The following is a 22,085-nucleotide window of genomic DNA, read 5'->3' on the forward strand; positions in this document are numbered from 1 at the left end:
TTTATGGAACCATGTTATTACATAGTGGATCCAGCCCTGCGGGGAGTAGCTGAAGTGTTATGCTTGGTATTGTATCTATCAACATAAATATATTCTTAGAATAAATAGATTGGAAAACGTAGCCAGCCCCTGTGACAATGAATGCAAAGGTTCCACTTTTCTTTCTGTTTCAGGATCTCACCAGATGGCGTAGATATCGTTCTGGACTGCTTGTGTGGTGAAAACACAGGGAAGGGCCTTGGGCTACTCAAGTCCCTTGGAACTTATATTTTGTATGGTAAGTAAGAGATGTCACTGAACCATTTTAATTCATGTGTTAAAATGCAGAACAAATGATTATGAGGCCAATAAAACATAGATATAAATTTTTTGTATTATTTAGAAAAACGTGTCTGACCACCTAAATTTAGGCACCTGGCTAAGCTCCTAAGTTAGGTTGCATATAAACCTCCTGCCAGTCCCTCCCTTCTCCCTCCCACCACATCTCTGCCTTCCCTTCCTGGCCCCACAAAGCTCTCACTATTCCCTCTCCTTCCTACGCTCCCCCATGCCTTAAAATCACGTCCAGTCTTTGCCCAGGCAGTGCCAGTGGCACACAGCAGGGGCATAGCTAGGTGGGGCCACAGGGCCATGGGCCCCCACAGATTTAGCCCTGGCCCCCTCTACTTTTGACCCCCCCCCCCCCCCCGCCGCTGACCCTCCCCCACCACTTTTGACCCCCACCTCCCGCCGCCGCCAGGTACCTTTGCTGGTGGGGTTCCCAACCCCCACCAGCCGAAGTCTTCTTCAGCGCCGGTCTCCGGCGCGTTCACTGATCCATTTCTGTGAGTACTGACTCCTCACATCCTGCATGCATGTCCTGTATGTAGCCCCATGCAAGACGTCAAGAGTCAGGACTCACAGAAACAGATCAGTGCCGGAGACCAGTGCTGAAGAAGACTTCGGCTGGTGGGGGTTGGAGACCCCCTCCGGCAAAGGTACCTGGCGACAGCGGCGGCGGGAGGGGTCAAAAGTGGTGGGGGAGGGTCAGCAGCTGGAGGAAGCGGGCTAAAATGTGCCCCCCCCCCACCTCGGGCTCTGGACCCCCCTCCCGCCGAGGTCTGGCTTCGACCCTGACTCATAGGCTGCCTGTGACCTGCACCAGGGCTTTTTCTCTGAACCGTCCCACCCCTTCTGATGCAACTTCCTGTTTTCTAAAGGGGCGGGATAGTTCAGATGACAAAGGCGCCATTTATAGAATACGCTTTTACGTGGGGATTTTTTAGGTGCCACATATAGAATCTCCCCCAATATGGCTGCATTTACTGCTTCTTAAGTAGGAGGCTCTAAGTGTATCCGGTCTATCTTAAAGTAGATTTTCTGATTGCTAAAGTATTTTTCTATGTGAAAACTGTATGGGAACATGTTGGAAACATTTCTACAGGTAGCCCACAAATGCAAAACTGGACCATATTTTAATAAACAGATACTTAGGTTTCTAAGTGAATGGGCTTTGTCGATATTGCTGTACTGGGAATCGCTTGCGCGGTTTGGGAAAAGAGGCTGTAAATTAGGAACTTAGCCTTGTTCAGTTTTCAAGGGGTGAATTTAGACTCCTGTCAAAATCAGCCTGTGCATTTGCAAGTAGGATTTTGGAAACAGAAGCTGAATCTTCCTCACTGTTTAATCAACAATAGATGCAAATATCCCTCTGGTTAAGACACGGCAGCTTAACATATGGACTGAATGTAAGTAAGTTCTCACCTTGTGTGCTGGTAGCTAACGTTGTTCGTACTGTCTTTGTAATTTCCGTGAAAAATTCAGCATGTTTTTTTCCTTTTTCAGAGGCCTTTTGTGTAAGTAAAGGAAAGACAGGGTGCAGAGAAAGCTGGATCACAGTACATAGAAAGTAAAAAATTGTGCACCTGCATTCCTTCACGCTTCCAAATACTAAATCAGGCTACTGTTCTAATCATCCTCAGATAATCAATTCTTACTGTAATTACAGTAAGAAACAGTAACTGTGTAGTCCACATTGAAGGTCATAAAGAGACACGACATGCAGTAGACTGGAGCAATGAAATAGAAGCTAGTAGTTCAAATCCTGCTGAACTTACAGGTCCTTTAGGTAACCTTGGTCAAATGGCTCCATTGACCAGTGATATCGTACATCTGAATGTAATTAAGTGGTTGTCACAAGATTTTTTTTTACCTACTTAAGTACATAAGTATTGCCACACTGGGACAGACCAAAGGTCCATCAAGCCCAGCATCCTGTTTCCAACAGTGGCCAATCCAGGTCAAAGATACCTGGCAAGATCCCAGAAAACTCAATATATCCTAAATTAGACCTGTTTTAATCATATCTAGGGTATAAAAAGGTATCCTGATTAAGTAACTGACAACTGCAGGAGTAGCCTAGTGGTTAGTGCAGTGGACTTTGATCCTGGGGAACTGAGTTCGATTCCCACTGCAGCTCCTTATGACTCTGGGCAAGTCACTTAACCCTCCATTGCCCCTGGCACAAAATAAGTACCTGAATATATGTAAACCGCTTTGAATGTAGTTGCAAAAACCTCAGAAAGGTGGTATATCAAGTCCATTTCCCTTTCCTTATTTGAGATTCTACATGGAATGTTGCTACTATTGAGATTCTGTTGCTGCTATTTGACGTCAGACTCACAGAAACAGAAGCCTGCGCAGCCGCATTGCTGATCTGCAGGGCAGGCTTCTACATGGAATGTTGCGAGTGGAAGAGTAGCCTAGTAGTTAGTGCAGTGGACTTTGATCCTGGGGAACTGGGTTTGATTCCCGCTCCTTGTGACTCTGGGCAAGTCACTTAACCCTCCATTGCCCCTGGTACAAAATAAGTATCTGAATATATGTAAACCGCTTTGAATGTAGTTGCAAAAACCTCAGAAAGGCGGTATATCAAGTCCATTTTCCTTTCCCTTAATCCTCCAGTCGTTACTGTCCCACTCCCTCACCCCTGAAAGTAACAGTGGAAAGGGAACCTAGGCTCCCTGACAGCATCAGGCATTCTGGGCATTCTGAACACAGCTGCAAAAGTAGCCTAGTGGTCAATGCAGCGTTTACCACCAGCTGATTTTTACCATGAGCTAAAGACACTAGCACAGCTTTGTAAAAGACCCCCATACTAACCTACATAACTTTGTAAATGAGCCTCTATATAGAAGGAGGATAGCCAGCAATAGTCAGTGTGCTACACATGTATTTAGTGCAGCCTAACATAGTAACATAGTAAATGACGTCAGATAAAGACCTGAACGGTCCATCCAGTCTGCCCAACAATATAAATTCATTTTACATGGTATGTGATACTTTATGTGTGTACCTGAGTTTGATTTGTCCTTGCCATTCTCAGGACACAGACTGTAAAAGTCTGCCCAATACTCTTCTTGTACTAAAAGTTCTGAAGCTAATGTCGAAGCCCCTTAAAATTTACACTCAAACCCATCCCTATCTATTCAGTCACGATCAGGGCGTAGAGCGTAGAGGTCTGCCCAGCACTGGCTTTGGTTCCCATTTACCGTCGTTACTACCTAATCACTGCTAAGATTCCGTGGATCCATTCCTTCTAAACAGGATTCCTTTGTGTTTATCCCACGCATGTTTGAATTCCATTACCGTTTACATCTCCACCACCTCCCGCGGGAGGGCATTCCAAGCATCCACCACCCTCTCTGTGAAAAAATACTTCCTGACATTACTCCTGAGTCTGCCCCCCTTCAACTTCAATTCAATGTCCTCTAGTTCTACCGTCTTCCCGTCTCCAAAAAAGGTTTGTTTGCGGATTAATACCTTTCAAATATTTGAATGTCTGTATCATGTCACCCCTGTTTCTCCTTTCCTCCAAGGTATACATGTTCAGGTCAGCAAGTCTCTCCTCCTACGGTCTACAATGCAAATCCCTTTACTATTTTTGTAACTTTTTTTGCACCGCTTCCAGTCTTTTTACATCTTTAGCAAGATACGGCCTCCAAAATTGAAAACAGTACTCCAAGTGGGGCCTCACCGATGACTTGTAGAGAGGCATCAACACCCCTCTGCTGGTTAATAAAGGTATTTTATTCTAACACTGTGTCTGGCATCTCAAAAACTAAGCTCAGTGCTGCCGCTGAATATTGACACCGGCATGTTTAGAATTCAGCTGCTGGTATTACCCAGACTCAGCAACGCCGTCTTCAAAATTCTGCTGTCCGTCCTCTACTACATGCTAAAAATCATGATCGCTTCACCCCCTTGTTTCTCCACTTACACTAGCTCCCTACCTTCTTTAGGCCTTGGTTCAAGGTCTTGGTTCTCATCCACAAAGTTCTCCACTTTGGTAGTTCCTCTTATCTTTCCTCTGTTATCATTTCCTACATCCCGGCCTGGCCCCTCCTTAGATGGGCGCTGTCTGATCTTACCCTCTCCCCTGTTTTGCCCGCTATAAATTGACTAGGACCACTACTGCCTTCTTTTTGGCCCCCAAATTTTGGAATGATTTTCCCCCCTTCCCTGCGATCTGAACTTTCTCTCCCTAGAGTCAAAGCATTTCTCAAAGCTCATTTCTTTAGCGTTGCATTTGGCACCACCTCTGAACTAGCATAACCAGGCCTGACTATCAGGGGCATTTTCGAAAGAGAGGGGTGCCCATCTTCCAACACAAATCAGGAGATGGGCGTCCTTCTCTCAGGGTCGCCCAAATCGGCATAATCGAAAGCCGATTTTGGGCGCCCTCAACTACTTTCCGTCGCGGGGACGACCAAAGTTCCTGGGGGCATGTCGGAGACGTAGCGAAGGCGGGACTGGGGCATGCTTAGCAGATGGGCGTCCTTGGCCAATAATGGAAAAAAGAAGGGTGACCCTGATGAGCACTTGGCCGACTTTACTTGGTCCATTTTTTTTCACAACCAAGCCTCAAAAAGGTACTTGAACTGACCAGATGACCACCGGAGGGAATCGGGGATGACCTCCCCTTACTCCCCCAGTGGTCACCAACCCCCTCCCACCCTAAAAAAAACTTTAAAATTTTTTTTGCCAAACTCAAATGTCATATCCAGCTCCCTGACAGCAGTATGCAGGTCCGTGGAGCAGTTTAGTGGGTGCAGTGCACTTCAGCCAGGCGGACCCAGGCCCATAACCCCCCCCCCCCCTACCTGTTACACTTGTGGTGGAAAATGGGAGCCCATCAAAACCCACCCGAATCCCACTGTACCCACATGTAGGTGCCCCCCTTCACCCCTTAGGGCTATGGTAGTGTTGTACAGTTGTGGGTTTTGGGGGGGTTGGGGGGCTCAGCACCCAAGGTAAGGGAGCTATGCATCTGGGAGCAATTTGTGAAGCCAACTCCAGTGCTCCCTAGGGTGCCCGGTTGGTGTCCTGGCATGTGAAGGGGACCAGTGCACTACAAATGCTGGCTCCTCCCACGACCAAATGGCTTGGATTTGGTCGTTTTTGAGATAGGTGTCCTCGGTTTCCATTATGGCCGAAAACCAGGAACGACCATCTCTAAGGTCAACCATCTCTAAGGTTAACCTAAATGTTGAGATTTGGGCGTCCCTGACCGTATTACTGAAGCGAAAGATGGACGCCCATCTTGTTTCGATAATACGGGCTTCCCCGCCCCTTCGCCAGGACGTCCTTAGAGATGGGCGCCCTTAGAGATGGTCATCCCCGTTTGATTATGCCCCTCCACGTGCATCCAACGTGCGTCAAATTGGAACTACCGCCAGGCTACCGTGTGCCCCAGGCAGTAATTCCATTTGTGACGCATGTCCAAAACACGCGGTAGAAAATATTTTCCATTTTCTACCACGTGGCGCTTACCCGGTGGTAATCGGCAGTTTAAGCGTGCTGATGCTTACTGCCCGGTTAGCGCGTGAGACCTTACCGCTAAGTCAATGGGTGGCAGTAAGGTCTCAGTCCGAAAATGGACGCACGCTTGTTTTAATTTTGCCACACGACCATTTTCGTTCACAAAAAAAAAAATGCCTCTTTTTCAGGCATGCTGAAATATGGACTCGCGTGCGTCCTTCACCAGCGCAGTCCACTTTTAGGTGCGTCTTAGTAAAAGGGCCCCTTAATATTTCCTGAAAACTCTCCTTTGTCTCTTCTGTCTAAATTGTGAGCTCCACAGAGTAGGGACTGTGTCCCGCAAAGTATGTCTGTACATTGCTCCATATATCTAGTAGTGTTATAAAATCAGCAATAGTAGCAGTCCATTCAGAAGAACTGGTAACACATCTGTCCCTATCGCAAAAGGAGGAGTGGCCTAGTGGTTAGGGTGGTGGACTTTGGTCCTGAGGAACTGAGTTTGATTCCCACTTCAAGCACAGGCAGCTCCTTGTGACTCTGGGCAAGTCACTTAACCCTCCATTGCTCCATGTAAGCCGCATTGAGCCTGCCATGAGTGGGAAAGCGCAGGGTACAAATGTAACAAAAATAAAACAGATACTATTGGAGATTCTACATGGAATGTTGCTACTATTGGAGATTCTACATGGAATGTTGCTATTCCACTAGCAACATTCCATGTAGAAGGCTGCGCAGGCTTCTGTTTCTGTGAGTCTGACGTCCTGCACGTACGTGCAGGACGTCAGACTCACAGAAGCAGAAGCCTGCGCGGCCACATTGGTGATCTGCAAGGGCCAACCTCTACATGGAATGTTGCTAGTGGAATAGCAACATTCCATGTAGAATCTCAAATAGTAGCAACAGTGGAGGAGTAGCCTAGTGGTTAGGGTGGTGGACTTTGGTCCTGAGGAACTGAGTTCAATTCCCACTTCAGGCACAGGCAGCTCCTTGTGACTCTGGGCAAGTCATTTAACCCTCCATTGCCCCATGTAAGCCGCATTGAGCCTGCCATGAGTGGGAAAAAGTGCGGGGTACAAATGTAACAAAAATAAAATAAATGCTGACATCGTAAACTTGTTAAATATCTGGTGTGTTTTTTTTTAAACTTGTCTGAATCATAGGATATCTTGTACATCTAGAACAGATGGATGTTCACCTGGAGCTGCTGGAACAGGATCAAGTGTTTGCTTATGATGGGCAGCTGCAAAGCTCTTTAATGAGACTCTAAAGTAAAACAGGAGAAGAAATCTTATCGAGCTACTTGAGAAAAACAGTACTCTCGGTATTGTACATATAACACTACTCTGTATTTCTCATTCCGGAAACGGCGATCGCCATTACGGCATAATGTAAGCCACATTGAGCCTGCAAAAAGGTGGGAAAATGTGGGATACAAATGCAACAAATAAATAAATAAAATAAGGCTAGCTGTGGGTTTTGACGGTAACTGGTACTGTGCTTCAAATAGTAGATGAAGAAAAAAAGACCAGTCGGCCCATCTGGTTTGATCAGTTATCCCTTTCCTCATTGACCAGGACATATTCCAGATGCCAACTGAAGCATGGTGGTTTATAAGATATTACTTATTATCCAAGACATTTAGGCCCTCATGATCAAAAGCAAACTCCGGCGCTAGAGACTGTTAACGCCATACTAGCGCCGGAGTTTGCAGCCAACCCATGATCAGAGCCCTCGAGCGCCTGAAACAACGCACTCGAGGGCTCTTAGCGCAAGTGGCATGCAAATGCATGCTAAACAGGGCTCTTAGCGCAATTAGCTTGCCAAATGCATGCTAATCAGCGCTTAACGCATTCATCCCCAATGATCAGCGTCCAGCACGCCAAAGATTCCCTTACATGGTCTGCAGCCCCGCCCAGCGCATCCCAGGATAATAGCGCTGCTTAGATTTGCATGCATTATTTTTGATCATCGATGCAAAAAAGCCCTGCGCTGTCCCGGCGCTATTTTTAGGGCGCTGTTTGGAACAGCACGGGGCTTTTGATCATCTGGGCCTTATCTTCGTACTCGACCCTGACGCAGCACCAAACTCATGTCGGGAGAGGTGGCTGTTTTCAAACTTCATTTAGGATACGTTTTGGTGTTAATGAAGCCGTATTTTCAAGTTGAGTTGGTTCTAAACACTTTGAGGAAAGAATTTGCACTAATCCCTCACTTAAAGAGTATAGTCAAGTAATTATATGGATCAATGACGATTGAGGGTCTTGGCAGACATAAGAGCGAGTGTAGCCGACCATCTGAGGATCCATTATTCACATACGAACAGTGGCTGGTGTATGGTTGATGTTTTGATATAAATGTGCGTGCACTACCTCCGTTCCATGCAGATCTATTTCATGCATATTCATTGTGGGTATCTTGAAAACTTGACTGGCTAGATGTGCCCCAAGGACAGAGTTGAGATCCCCTAGTCTAAAGGTACCTATTGTTGTGCTATTCATCCACCCTTCTGTGCCAGCTTCTGTCCTTTGTCTCTCCGATCTTGCCATCATTCTGATTTGTCAACTGCTTCAAAGTGCTGCTGTTGTAGCACTATATCTAGTTCTAAATAAAAATAAACTTGAGTCTCATTCCTTTTATGTTAACCCTAAATTCTCTCTTGATCTCTCCGCTTTTTCACCCAAATCACAAAAGTGTGGTTGCAGATGCAGATCCATTGTGTTCTATGCAGGCTTAGTCTTGTGCTCCGCCCCCACCCTTCCTCCCCACCAGGGGTGTAGCTGCTATGGGGCCACAGGGGCCTAGGCCCCCATAGATTTGGCCCTGGACCCCCCTGCCAGCGACCCTCTCAACCCCCCCTCCCGCCACCAACCTGCCGCCTGCTACCTTTGCTGGCGGGGGACCCCAACCCCCGCCAGCCGGTCTTCTTCCTTTGTTTGGTTTCTGACTGAGTCTGACGTCGTGCAGGACATCAGACTCACAGAAACAGAACGAAGCCCTGCAGATCGCAAGGCTTCGTTCTGTTTCTGTGAGTCCGACGTCCTGCACGTTGTACGTGCAGGACGTCAGGCTCAGTCAGAAACCAAGCGAAGGAAGAAGACTTCGGCTGGCGGGGGTTGGGGTCCCCCGCCAGCAAAGGTAGGCGACGGCGGGCGGGGGTTCGAGAGGGTCATCGGCAGGGGGGGTTCAAAGTTGTTGGATGTGTCAACAATGGCGGGCGGGCGGGGCTGGTCAGTGTCGGCAATGGCTGGCTGGCGGCCGGGGGGGGGGTCGGCGGTGCTGGGGGGTGGGTTAAAATGTGCCCCCTCACCTCGGCTCTGGACCCCCCCTACCATTGAAGTCTGGCTACGCCCCTGCTCCCCACCACCACCATTAGTACCCTGCCACCACCAAACTGTTGCACATTTATATTTTCTAGAGACTTACAACCAACTGGTACCCTGTTTCCCCGAAAGTAAGACATCCCCCGAAAATAAGACCTAGTAGAGGTTTTCCTGAATTGGTAGATATAAGGCCTCCTCCGAAAATAAGACCTAGCAAATTTTTGTTTGAAAGCAGGGCTGCCGAGAGCCGGACAAGGCCGCCCCCGGGCCGCCCCTCCCACCCGAGGTCGCCGAGCCCCCCCCCCCTCCACCCACCCTCCGTCGCTCCTGGAACTAACCTTGAATGCCTTCTTTCACCTTCTCAGCAAGCAGCAGCAGGGCAGACCTCTCCTTCCTTCCGTGCCCCGCCCTCACGGACGTTACGTCAGGCGAGGGCGGGACAGGGAAGGAAGGAGTGGCCTGTCCTGCTGCTGCTTGCTGCGAAGGTGAAAGGATGCGTTTAAAGTTAGTTCCGGGAGCGACAGAGGGCGGGCGGGCCAACCCCGATGTTTCCCCGAAAAATAAGACAGCCCCTGAAAATAAGACCTAGCGCATTTTGGGGGGCAAAAATTAATATAAGACAGTGTCTTATTTTCGGGGAAACACGGTATCAACCAGACTATCCCTGTGACTTGTAGTGTCACTGTTTGATACTGATACAATCTCATCAATTGTTTGCAACTAACAATCCTTTGCATTCATCTCACACCAGCGTCGTTATTGTTTTAGCCTCTACCGCCCTCTCTGGAAGGACATTCTCTACATCCACCATATTTTATGATGTTCTCGAGCCTACCCCTTGAAACGTCACATTCTGGCCCCTAGTTCTAGGGATTACTTACAGAATCCATATGAGCTCAGCATTCTAAACTTGTTGCAAAGAAGTATTTTAGAAGATGTCAAGCAATATGTGAAGAGAGAACGTGAACAACGTAAAGGAGTCGTTCGTTTCTGTATTTCAGCATTTAGCCTATTCTTCCCACAACCTCAGTCTGGCTTTTTTTTTTATTGTTGTTACATTTGTACCCCGTGCTTTCCCACTCATGGAAGGCTCAATGCGGCTTACATGGGGCAATGGAGGGTTAAGTGACTTGCCCAGAGTCACAAGGAGCTGCCTGTGCCTGAAGTGGGAATCCAGCTCAGTTCCTCAGGACCAAAGTCCACCACCCTAACCACTAGGCCACTCCTCCACTGTTGCTACTATTTGAGATTCTACATGGAATGTTGCTATTCCACTAGCAACATTCCATGTAGAAGTCGGCCCTTGCAGAACACCAAATGTGGCCGCGCAGGCTTCTGCTTCTGTGAGTTTGACGTCCTGCACATACGTGCAGGACGTCAGACTCACAGAAACAGAAGCCTGCACAGCTTTCTACATAGAATGTTGCTAGTGGAATCTCCAACAGTATCTCCAATAGTATCTATTTTATTTTTGTTACATTTGTACCCCGCGCTTTCCCACTCATGGCAGGCTCGATGCGGCTTACATGGGGCAATGGAGGGTTAAGTGACTTGCCCAGAGTCACAAGGAGCTGCCTGTGCCTGGAGTGGGAATTGAACTCAGTTCCTCAGCTCCCCAGGACCAAAGTCCACCACCCTAACCACTAGGTCACTCCTCCACTCAGTAACAACAGTCATAATATAATATTAAAAAAAAACACATAACCAAAAACAATCACAGGATAGTAGTACAAACATTAATAAGCAATCAAGCCAATTTTCAGCTTGCTGCAGCGAGCATTTTTTTTTAAATACTGGTCAGGGTGAGCTGATTTAGACTTGAATCTTCAGCTCTGGTCCATATCCAGCTATGGTCACTGAATATCTGGGTCTTTGGCAATCACTGGAACTTATTTGAGTATTATCGATATTCAATGCCTGTTCCTAGATAGCTATCTGGGCAGGTTAGGACTGCTATTTATACCGTCCAATTTATGTTTATATTTATTCGTGACTTAATGGATTGATAAATCACGTGAAAACCCAAATCTAATGCCTATGTTTACTAAGATGCACTATAGGTGCGTTAGTGTTGTTAACGCGTGTTAATAGTTAATGCAGGTTAAACGCTAACACGTCCATAGAAATGTATAGGCACATTAGCGTTTAACGCGCCTTAACTTTAAAGGTGTTTTTGAAACGCTAACGCACCTTAGTAAACATACCCCTAAGTGATTTATAAAAATATAATAAATAACTAAGAAAAAGAAAGAAATACCTTTACAAACAGAACAGAACACCCGCATGGAAGAGCACAAGCACAACCAAAATCGTGTCATAAGAATTAAAAAGGTTTTGGTTTTTTTTGTTTATTACTAGCTAACTTGCCCAGATAGTTATCCAGGCACTGTTGCTTTGGTATTGCAGCCTGCTCACTTGATCACTGCAGACTGCTCACAGAATAAAATACTACAGATTCTTTTGGATTCGTATTGGGTAAATGAAACTCTTTATTAGTACTTTAAATGGAGAGTGTATAAGTCATTATTGTTACTGCATCACAATGATTAAGAAATATACACACTAACTAAGTCAGATTAGGAGATATGCACACTGATCAAACCATCTAACTAAAAGAAATCTATAAAACAGATATATTTTTATTTGTATATATACAACATCACTGGTCAGGAATCTCAGGCCATTATCTCATCAGCTGGGAGGCCCGTTGCAGCAAAAGCCCGAAGTCTCCATATGACCAGGAACAACTCTTTTTCTGCATGATGCGTCCATCCACAGAATGAGCCCCAAAGCTCTGCTGCAACAAGCCCCATTTTTATTAAGCTAAAACTTACATGGGGATTCAGTCATATTCTCTCAGTTCAGGTAAACAAACCACTGGCCAGGTGGCTTATCTCCCGAACCTCAAGCATACCCCGCCTCCCTCCTGCGCAAACTGTCTTCAGAGACATTCCAACCTGTTCCTGAGATGTGCTTTATCTCATACATTGTTCTTGAGATGTGCCTTACATTCCAGCCTGTTCTTTGAGATATACAAGGAAAGTCACTTTTGGTCAAAGACAGAATATTTTAAAAATGTATTATCGATCAAAGCAAGACTGAAAAGCAATCCTTAATATTTTCCATCACAGCCTATCAGTGGTGCCCAGATAACTTCTGGCTGTACCTTTGTCCTGCCCCCAGCAGGTGCTGCCGAGAGGGGGGAAGGGGGGGTGGCAAAATTCCAAGGGAGGGCTCGGGCCACGCACTGGCAAGCTTCTTCCTGCCTGCTTCTGGGTCTGTCCTCTCCTGTTCCTGCATGCTGCCCAGGACCCAGATGATTGTACTAACATGATATCACATTAAATGAAATCATCTGGGTCCCGACTCCGGCATGGACAGGAGCAGCGCAGGAGAGGACAGAGCAGGGGAGCAGACAGAAAGGTGTGGGGATGGCGGTGGAAGCTCAAATGTGGGGGAGCAGAGGAGCGGCACGGTGGTCCAGTCCTGCCCCGGACCTGGCTGTGTTTCTCAGCAGCCCTGGCCCCCAGATCACCCTGGCACCACTGTGGCAGGCTGTGCAGATACTCAGTGGTGCTTTCTGGTTAGTATGACTTAAGGGGAAAGGGAATGGGACTTGATATATCACCTTTCTGTGGTGTTTGCAACTACATTCAAAGCCAGTTACATAGTATATACAGGTACTTATTTAACCAGGTAAAAGCCACTTCTATCTGCTTATCTCACCCAGACTATCTACCCCAATAAATTTTACGACAAACACTTCAAAATAGCTGTGTCCATAGGCGCCCCGTATAAGAGGCTTGGGGAGGCTAAGCCTCCCCAGCCCAGCTGTGAACTTCCCCGCGGCCACGCCTACCTCTAAATGCAGCCTGAGACAAGACTCGACGAAATCTTCTGTTGAGGAGCGCAGCGGCAGCCAGGAACGAGACCTGCCGTCGCTACTCTCCACCCACAACCAGCATAACATAAGAAAAAAGAAGCGCGGGGCCGCAGCAGCCTTCAGACATGCGCTGTCGGCTCTGTCGGTCTCTGCCCCGTGACGTCAATTTCCCGTTCCGGGGTCAGAGGACCGGCAGAGCCGACAGCGCATGTCTGAAGGCTGCTGCGGCCCCGCGCTTCTTTTTCATCTTCTGTCAGCGCTGCTGTTAAGAGGCCCGGGCCGGAGGAAGAGGAGAGAACGTGGCTAATGGCTGGAAACGGTAGGAAGAGAGAGAGGGAGAGCCAGGGGGCATGGACAAGAGCAGTGGAGAGCCAAAGAGCGATAGGGAGAGAAAGAGGGGCTGTGGAAAAGAGCAGGGGAGAGCCAGAAAGAGATGGGGAGAGAAAGAGGGGACATGGAAAAGAGCAGGGGAGAGCCAGAAAGAGATGGGGAGAGAAAGAGGGGCCATGGAAAAGAGCAGGGGAGAGCCAGGGACATGGAAAAAAGCAGGGGAGAGCCAGAAAGAGATGGGGAGAGAAAGAGGGGCCATGGAAAAGAGCAGAGGAGAGCCAGGGACATGGAAAAAAGCAGGGGAGAGCCAGAAAAAGATGGGGAGAGAAAGAGGGGACATGGAAAAGAGCAGGGGAGAGCCAGAAAGAGATGGGGAGAGAAAGAGGGGACATGGAAAAGAGCAGGGGAGAGCCAGAAAGAGATGGGGAGAGAAAGAGGGGCCATGGAAAAGAGCAGGGGAGAGCCAGGGACATGGAAAAAAGCAGGGGAGAGCCAGAAAGAGATGGGGAGAGAAAGAGGGGCCATGGAAAAGAGCAGAGGAGAGCCAGGGACATGGAAAAAAGCAGGGGAGAGCCAGAAAAAGATGGGGAGAGAAAGAGGGGACATGGAAAAGAGCAGGGGAGAGCCAGAAAGAGATGGGGAGAGAAAGAGGGGACATGAAAAAGAGCAGGGGAGAGCCAGAAAAAGATGGGGAGAGAAAGAGGGGACATGGAAAAGAGCAGGGGAGAGCCAGGGACATGGAAAAAAGCAGGGGAGAGCCAGAAAGAGATGGGGAGAGAAAGAGGAGCCATGGAAAAGAGCAGAGGAGAGCCAGGGACATGGAAAAAAGCAGGGGAGAGCCAGAAAGAGATGGGGAGAGAAAGAGGAGCCATGGAAAAGAGCAGAGGAGAGCCAGGGACATGGAAAAAAGCAGGGGAGAGCCAGAAAGAGATGGGGAGAGAAAGATGGATGATACTGGATGGAAGGGTAGGAGAGAAAGAAGGAAGGTGCTGGACATGGATGGAGGGAAGGAAAGTATATGCACATGGATGGAGGGGAGTGAGGAGAAATGCTGGATATGGATGGAGGGAAAACTGTTGAATTTAAGAGCTGGATCGGGATACTGAAGGATAGGGACAAGGCTACAGATGGTAGACAGGACGCATAAGGACACAGGAGGATGGTGGACATGGTGAGAGAAAAAACATCAAATAGAAAGAAGACCCTGCATAAAACAGAAGACACTGGGACCAAAGCGAATAGAAAAACTAAATGATCAGACAACAAAGGTAGAAAAAAGTATTTTATTCAGAATTTATTAACTGGAATATGTCAGCTTTTGGAAATTTGCATCTGTGATGTTTTGCATGTAAGTTTCAATTTTTCTAGTATTGCTGCATGCTGAGTCTGACTTCTTGAGGTAACTTTCCAGTTCAGTATTTTGCCTTCATATCTGTTGTGTCATGTGTTTTTCATGTGATCAAGGTGCAGTATTCTGCTAGCATGTAGTATTTTCAGCGCTTTTTGGTGTTTTTTTGTTTCACTAGGTGGTGCACTGGTGTTTTTAGAGCCCGGTGTAATTACAGTGCTGCCTTTCCATGCATAAGGTTGTAGCTTGTCCTGTCCTTGGAATTAGTACTGTTATGGTTTGGTAAGGTTATGAGTGTGTTTTTGCACAAGTTTGTGTATAGTGTTTTGCAGTGGAGAGATTGTGTATTGGCCTTACTGATGTGGCACCAAATCATCAGAAAGGGTTTTAGAGCCTAAATCATGACACACTACCTCTTGAAGGATCTACATAAAAGGAGCTCATTGTGAACACTTTCCACCCTAAAAGGGTGTTTTGTGATATGAGAATTGTGATATTATGATCCCTTGTTTCATATTGTTGACGGTCTGCATTTTCCGTATGGGTGGTATATTGGTTTATTAGGGTCTGCCCAGTGTTATGGTACAGTAAGGTTTATGAGTGTGTTTTTGCACAAATTTGTGCATAGTGTTTTGCAGTTGAGCAATTGTGGTTAGTATATGCTTTGAGCAACCACTTTATTCTTTGACATATGATACATATTTAATATCTAAATTTAATAAAAGGTATTGTGACTTATTTTTTTACTTATTTTTTTTCTATGTTGTCAGACAATTATGGATGTAAGCCCCGCCCCTAACCCCGCCCTCTTTAGCCTCCCCAAACAGTTGGGCCACCGACCGCCTATGGCTGTGTCAAAATAGATAACCTGTTAAATTTATACAGATTCGGCATAAATAAACTTCTTCAAGCTACCAGGTGCAGATACAGTGTTTTCATGGCCTGCCTTTATTTGTCGCAGAATTGATGGTAGCTTATTCTATCAAGCTTGGATAAAACACAAGGCCCTTAGTTCCAGCGTTTACTGACCTCAGAACTGACATAAAAAGGAGAACAAAGAGCTGCCCCTCCCCCCCCCCCCCCCCCCCCCTCTGAGAATGAAGCTAATACCATTCCAGTCCCTCAGATATATAACATTTGGACAATCTTATAAAATAACTTAAAATCAAAGTCTTAAATTGGATCCTGTGTGTGTGCTACAGACAACCAGTGCAGAAGATGAGGAATACAGCTAACGAGATCCCAAGGTGTGATATTGAATTAGCAACACAAATTGTAGTCTGTCAGTGCAATGCCATGTAATGTTATGTGATTATTCTCCTATGTTGCACAAAATAGTTCAGCAGAGAGTCTTCCTGTCACACTGATCCAAAAGCATAAACCTGAAAAAGTCAAATAGCAACTGGGCTACAGATCAATGTTTCCTAATCACACAGGAAGGACCCTTTTTTGCATGTCATTTGACTAAAGTCTCTTAAATGTAAGCCGCATTGAGTGGGAAAGCGCGGGGTACAAATGTAACAAAAAAAAAATCAGTCCAATAATATTTCAGTTGTGGGGGGAGCTATTCAAAATAATACAGTATAATCCCAATGCATACTTTACTTCAAACTTGTTAACTTGTTGCTAAATACATTTTTATATGTTCGCTATAAATTTCATTCTAGAAAAAACAATTTGGGACTATCAGCAGGGGCAGATACTTGCAATCAGGGGCGTAGCTACGTGGGGCCATGGGGGCATGGGCCCCCACAGATTACGTCCTGGCCCCCTCTACATTTGCCCCCCCGCCGCCGCTGCATCAGGTACCCCCGCCAGCCGAAGAGTCTTCTTCAGCGCCAGTTGATTCCGGCGCCTTCGTTGTGTGATCATCTGTTTCTGATGCCTTATGTACTGCACCGTGCATGTAGCCCCGTGCAGGAAGTTAGGCATCCTGCATGGGGCTACATGCACACAACGAAGGCGCCAGAGTCGACTGGCGCTGAAGAAGACTCTTCGGCTGGTGGGGATTGGGGACCCCCATCAGCAAACAAGGTACCTGATGCGGCGGTGGGGGGGGGGGGGTTGCAGTTGCAGCGGCGGAGGGGGGTCCAAAGTGGCGGGGGGATCGGTGGCAGGGGGAGACGGCTAAACAGTGCCCCCCCACCTCGGGCTCTGACCCCCCTCCCGCCAAGGTCTGGCTACGCCCCTGCTTGCAATGCCTCACATTCACACTCATCAAACTTTGTCATTGGCTGGTCTTCTTGAAAGAGTTTTTTTTTACAAAAGATAAGTGATCGTCTAATGATATTGGAAAAAGAAATGTGGAAATTGAATAAGTTATATATATATTCATAATTGAAAATTGGACTACTGATGAAGTTTGGTGAGGCACAGCAAGTAGCTGTCACTGCTGATGGATCCCCCCCCCCCCCCCCCCCCCGATTTTGTTTTCTAGATTGAAATGTATAATGGACATATATTAATGCGTTATTAATAAATCTGACGTAAGGTATGCGCTGAGATTATACTGTGTTATCTTTAGAATTTGCAAGATAATCTTCCTTCTTAATTTTTAATGTTTATAAAAAATTTAATCAAAATGTAATTGAAAAAAATCCTTATATCATTTTTTTAGTTATAAGATTGTACTCATCTGCTTGGTAAAAGTAGGCAGGGGGACTTCACTGCCCCTTAACTTTATGATTTGGCCATGCCGAAAAGACCATGTGGTGCCTGTAAGGTGTTTTATACCTATAGAGTAGGTATGCTTAGGGAGTGAGTTTCAGCAGAGCTGGGCAGAGACATAGCATACAGTATATGCATTTATTTTATATGCAAACATTGAATATCTGGTTTATTTTTGGCCGGTCTGACTTTAACCAGCTAAGCTGATATTCAGCACTGGCAAGCTAAAGTCAGACTGGCCAAAGATATCCCTGCTTTGCATGTGGTCAGTGGGGTAGCAAGGGGGTGGGGGTGGGGCGGTCCGCTCCGGGTGTCAGCTCAAGGGGGGTGCTCCCTGCCAGCTCCCCCCCCCCCCGGGGGCAGCACGATGACACCCTCCCCCCTCGGCGCATCAACACCCCCAGACCCAGTGCCTACCCTCCTCAGCTCCGTCCAACCAGCTCCCGCATCCTACCTTTAAAGAAATCTCAGAAGCCGTGGCAAAGCGAGGCGCAGCGCCTCGCACCTGCATGTAAAAGAAGTGTGGATCATCTCATCGGGCCTTCCCTCACTCTGTCTGTCCCGCCCTCCGCTGACGCAACTTCCTATTGCCGCAAGGGCGGGACAGACAGAGTGAGGGAAGGCCCGATGAGACGATCCACACTTCTTTTACATGCAGGCGTGAGGCGCTGCGCCTCGCCACAGCTTCTGAGATTTCTTTAAAGGTAGGGTGCGGGAGCTGGTTGGACGGAGTTGAGGAGGGTAGGCACTGGGTCGGGGGGGGGTGTTGATGTGCCGAGCGGGGGGGGTGATGTCATTGTGCTGCACCCGGGGGGGGGGGTGCAATGGCGAACCGCCCCGGGTGGCAGCTCCCCTTGCTACGCCACTGCATGTGGTCAAATATGGCCGCTCAAGTTAACTGGCAATGCACCAAAAATCAGTGGCTAGTCAGTTATATCGAACCAATAGAGAGGGTAATACAGCATACATAGAAAGTATACAAACAAAAAAAAGCAACACTGGGCCTTCAAGACTGGGACAACCGAAGTTCTTTATTGACAAGTGACCCGACACGGGCCGTGTTTCGGCGTTAGTCAACGCCTGCCTCAGGGGTCAAGGTATAGTTCTGTAATATGTAAGTTGTGTAGGTTCGTTGCCCCAAGATGTATAACGATGATTATAAAGAGCCTTCTCATTTGCACAAAAATGGCCTGCACTGGTGAAGACGCATGTATTGGACACACGCATGTCCATTTTTCAGTGCACCTGCAAAAAAGGCCTTTTTTTTGGCCGAAAATGGACATGCGGCAAAATAAAAATTGGCACGCATCCATTTTGGGCCTGAGACCTTGCCGCCACCCGTTGACCTAGCGGTAAGGTCTCACACGTTAACCGGGCGGTAATGGTCTACGCGCGTACAGTGCCGATTACCACCCAGTTAGCGCCACACACCAGAAAAGTTCCGGTGCACTTAGTGGACGCACATTTAAAAAAATGAAATTACTACCTGGGCCACACGGTAGCCGGGTGGTAGTTCAAAATTGATGCGTGTATCCCTCTGAATTTCGGTGCGTAGCCGGTTATCCAGTAATTTATCCAGCCATGTGCCGATCCTGGGGTAAGTTCCTTTGGTTAATTCTATCTCTTTCATAAACTATGTGCATGAACTGTCTGTTGTGTTTGCACAGTTCAGAGCATTAAAAACAAATCGGATTTCAAATTAGCCATTTGCTTTCCTTTAGAAACGTATCAATGATGCTATCAATGTGAATTTATTTATTTATTTTCATGTTTCAAATACACTCCCATTGTATCTCTTTAAAATTCACAGTTGGATAACAAGGTTGCTTTCCAGTATAACAGCTTCTGATGTAATATTGTTAACTGGGAGATGCAGGTCTTTCATCTCTGTTAATTATTATAAAATAAAAGCATCTTCATTCAAGTGTGTTTTTTTTTTCTTTTGCTTTCAGGCTCATCAAACATGGTTACCGGGGAAACAAAGAGCTTTTTTAGCTTTGCAAAATCGGTGCGTGCTCATAGATGTGGCTAAGTAATGTTCCTGTAGTAAGAAGCTTCCTTAAGTTTGTCTGCACTTGCAAGAGAAATGTATTCTAGATTTCGTTGAGCTGCATTAATTGCAGTACCATTACCTTTATCATTCAGCTCCAGCTTAAATTCCAAGACGAACCACGTCTACTTTGCTGTTTCTTTTCATTTAGCATTTTAATGATTCTGAACCTTGACAGGTAGAAATTAGAAAAGGTGCAGAGAAGGACGACAAAGATGATTAAGGGGATGGGACGACTTTCCTATGAGGAAAGGCTAAAGCGGCTGGGGCTCTTCAGCTTGGAGAAAAGGCGGCTGAGGGATGATATGATAGAGGTCTATAAAATAATGAGTGGAGTGGAAAAAGATAGATGTGGAGCGTCTGTTTACGCTTTCCAAAATACTAGGACAAGGAGGCATGCGATGAAGCTGGAGTGCAGTAAGTTTAAAACAAATAACAGAAAGTTTTTCTTTACACGGTGCGTAATTCGACTCTGGAATTCGTTGCCGGAGAATGTGGTTAAGGCGGTTAGCTTAGCAGAGTTTAAGAACGGTTTGGACGGCTTCCTGAAGGAAAAAGACCATAGAATGTTATTAAATGGACGTAGGGAAAAATCCACTATTCCTGGGACAAGCAGTACAAAATGCTTTGCTCCGTGGATCTTGTCGGGTGATTGTGATCTGGATTGGCCACTGTCGGAGACAGGGTGCTGGGCTAGATGGACCTTTGGTCTGTCCCAGTGTGGTGATGCTTATGTCTTATGTCTTAAATTAAAAATCATCACCATGGTACATGAAACAGTCTCTACTGATTTCTAGGGATGGGCAGCCAGAGAATTTTTGTTTTGTATGATTTCCCATGTCGTTTTGGGGAATTTTCATTTTAATCGTGTATTTTCTTGCTTCTGTGTTATTTTGTCAGTTTCCGGTAATAGTGCGCACAATTTGCAAAGAGTGCTCATTATTTGGAAAGAGGGTGCAAACGTTTCCCAGTAGGGTGCAGACGTGCATACACGTTTGCACGTGAGCACTAGTTTGTTTATGTACAGTGGTTCACACAAGCATGGTAGTTCCGTTATGGGGAAAGACCGTGCACTCTTTCTGAAATAGTGCACCCTCTTTCCACATAAACCCTAATTTTTATAAAGGCTGCCAAAAATTGCGTTCACCCAATTTGCACATGTAATTTAAGCGGATAACGAGGTAGTTAGTGACAATAATTAGCAATTATTGGCACTATTTAGATTTAATAGGTATTTACATATGTACATTCAGGATCCACGTCTAAATTTTACGTGCAACCTGAAAAAAGGGGGTGTGAACATGGGTAATGGGCATTTCGAGGTAGAGCGTAGGTTTTGAGTTAGATGCATAATTGGAGCATTGCAGATAAATTTGCACCACACTTTAATTGATGGAAATGGTGCTGCCTAAATTTACACACGACCCTAGCACCTAAGTGCTGTTCTATAAACCGCACCAGACTTTAAGCACAGCTTACAGAATAATTCATTTTTTTGGCTCCATATATAAGATAAGTAGATAAGTAATGCCACACTGGGAAAAGACCAAGGGTCCATCGAGCCCAGCATCCTGTCCACGACAGCGGCCAATCCAGGCCAAGGGCACCTGGTGAGCTTCCCAAACTTACAAACATTCTATACATGTTATTCCTGGAATTGTGGATTTTTCCCAAGTCCATTTAGTAGTGGTTTATGGACTTGTCCTTTAGGAAACCGTCTAACCCCTTTTTAAACTCTGCTAAGCTAACCGCTTTCATCACGTTCTCCGGCAACGAATTCCAGAGTTTAATTATGCGTTGGGTGAAGAAACATTTTCTCCGATTTGTTTTAAATTTACTACACTGTAGTTTCATCGCATGCCCCCTAGTCCTAGTATTTTTGGAAAGCGTGAACAGACGTTTCACATATGGTCTGTGCCAGAGCCGATGGTGGGAGGCGGGGATAGTGCTGGGCAGACTTGTACGGTCTGTGCCCTGAAAAAGACAGGTACAAATCAAGGTAAGGTATACACAAAAAAGTGGCACATTTCTTGGGCAGACTGGATGGACCGTGCAGGTCTTTTTCTGCCGTCATCTACTATATGTTACTATATGTTACCTGTTCCACTCCACTCATTATTTTATATGCCTCTATCATGTCTCCCCTCAGCCGTCTCTTCTCCAAGCTAAAAGCCCTAGCCTCCTTAATCTTTCTTCATAGGGAAGTCGTCCCATCCCCGCTATCATTTTAGTCGCTCTTCGCTGCACCTTTTCCAATTCTACTATATCTTTCTTGAGATGCGGCGACCATAGTGGCTAGTCAGTCATATCACCTGATATAGGGGTCCTTTTACTAAGGTGCACCGAAAAAAAATGGCCTGCACTGGTATAGACGCATGTATTGGACACACGCATGTCCATTTTTCAGTGCACCTGCAAAAAAGGCCTCTTTTTTTTGGGCACTCTTTCCACATAGGGGTAATTTAGTACAGGTTGCAGAAAATTAGGTGCTGGGATGCTGTGCTTTAAGTGCAAATTATTGCCATTATAGAATACTAGCACAAGTCACTATTTCTCTGCCAAAATATAGATACAGCTGCTTGCACCATGACAATGGCTGGTGTAGACGTCGGTGACTACAAGTTGCATGTAGAACTATCAGCATTCTATAGCGGAGGAGTAGCCTAGGGGTTAGTGCAGCGGACTTTG

General features: G+C 46.4%; 1 protein-coding gene across 1 annotated transcript in view; it reads left to right on the forward strand.

The window, feature by feature from the left end:
* The window catches only part of VAT1L (vesicle amine transport 1 like), a 152,974-nt gene that overhangs the window by 55,977 nt on the left and 74,912 nt on the right, over positions 1-22,085 (forward strand). The window contains exons 5-6 of the mRNA XM_030202646.1: positions 174-277; positions 19,300-19,355. Coding sequence (XP_030058506.1) covers positions 174-277; positions 19,300-19,355 — 160 coding nt within the window. The remainder of the gene's footprint in view (positions 1-173; positions 278-19,299; positions 19,356-22,085) is intronic.

The sequence above is a fragment of the Microcaecilia unicolor genome, chromosome 5 (genome assembly GCF_901765095.1).
Source record: "Microcaecilia unicolor chromosome 5, aMicUni1.1, whole genome shotgun sequence".
NCBI classification, from domain to species: domain Eukaryota; kingdom Metazoa; phylum Chordata; class Amphibia; order Gymnophiona; family Siphonopidae; genus Microcaecilia; species Microcaecilia unicolor.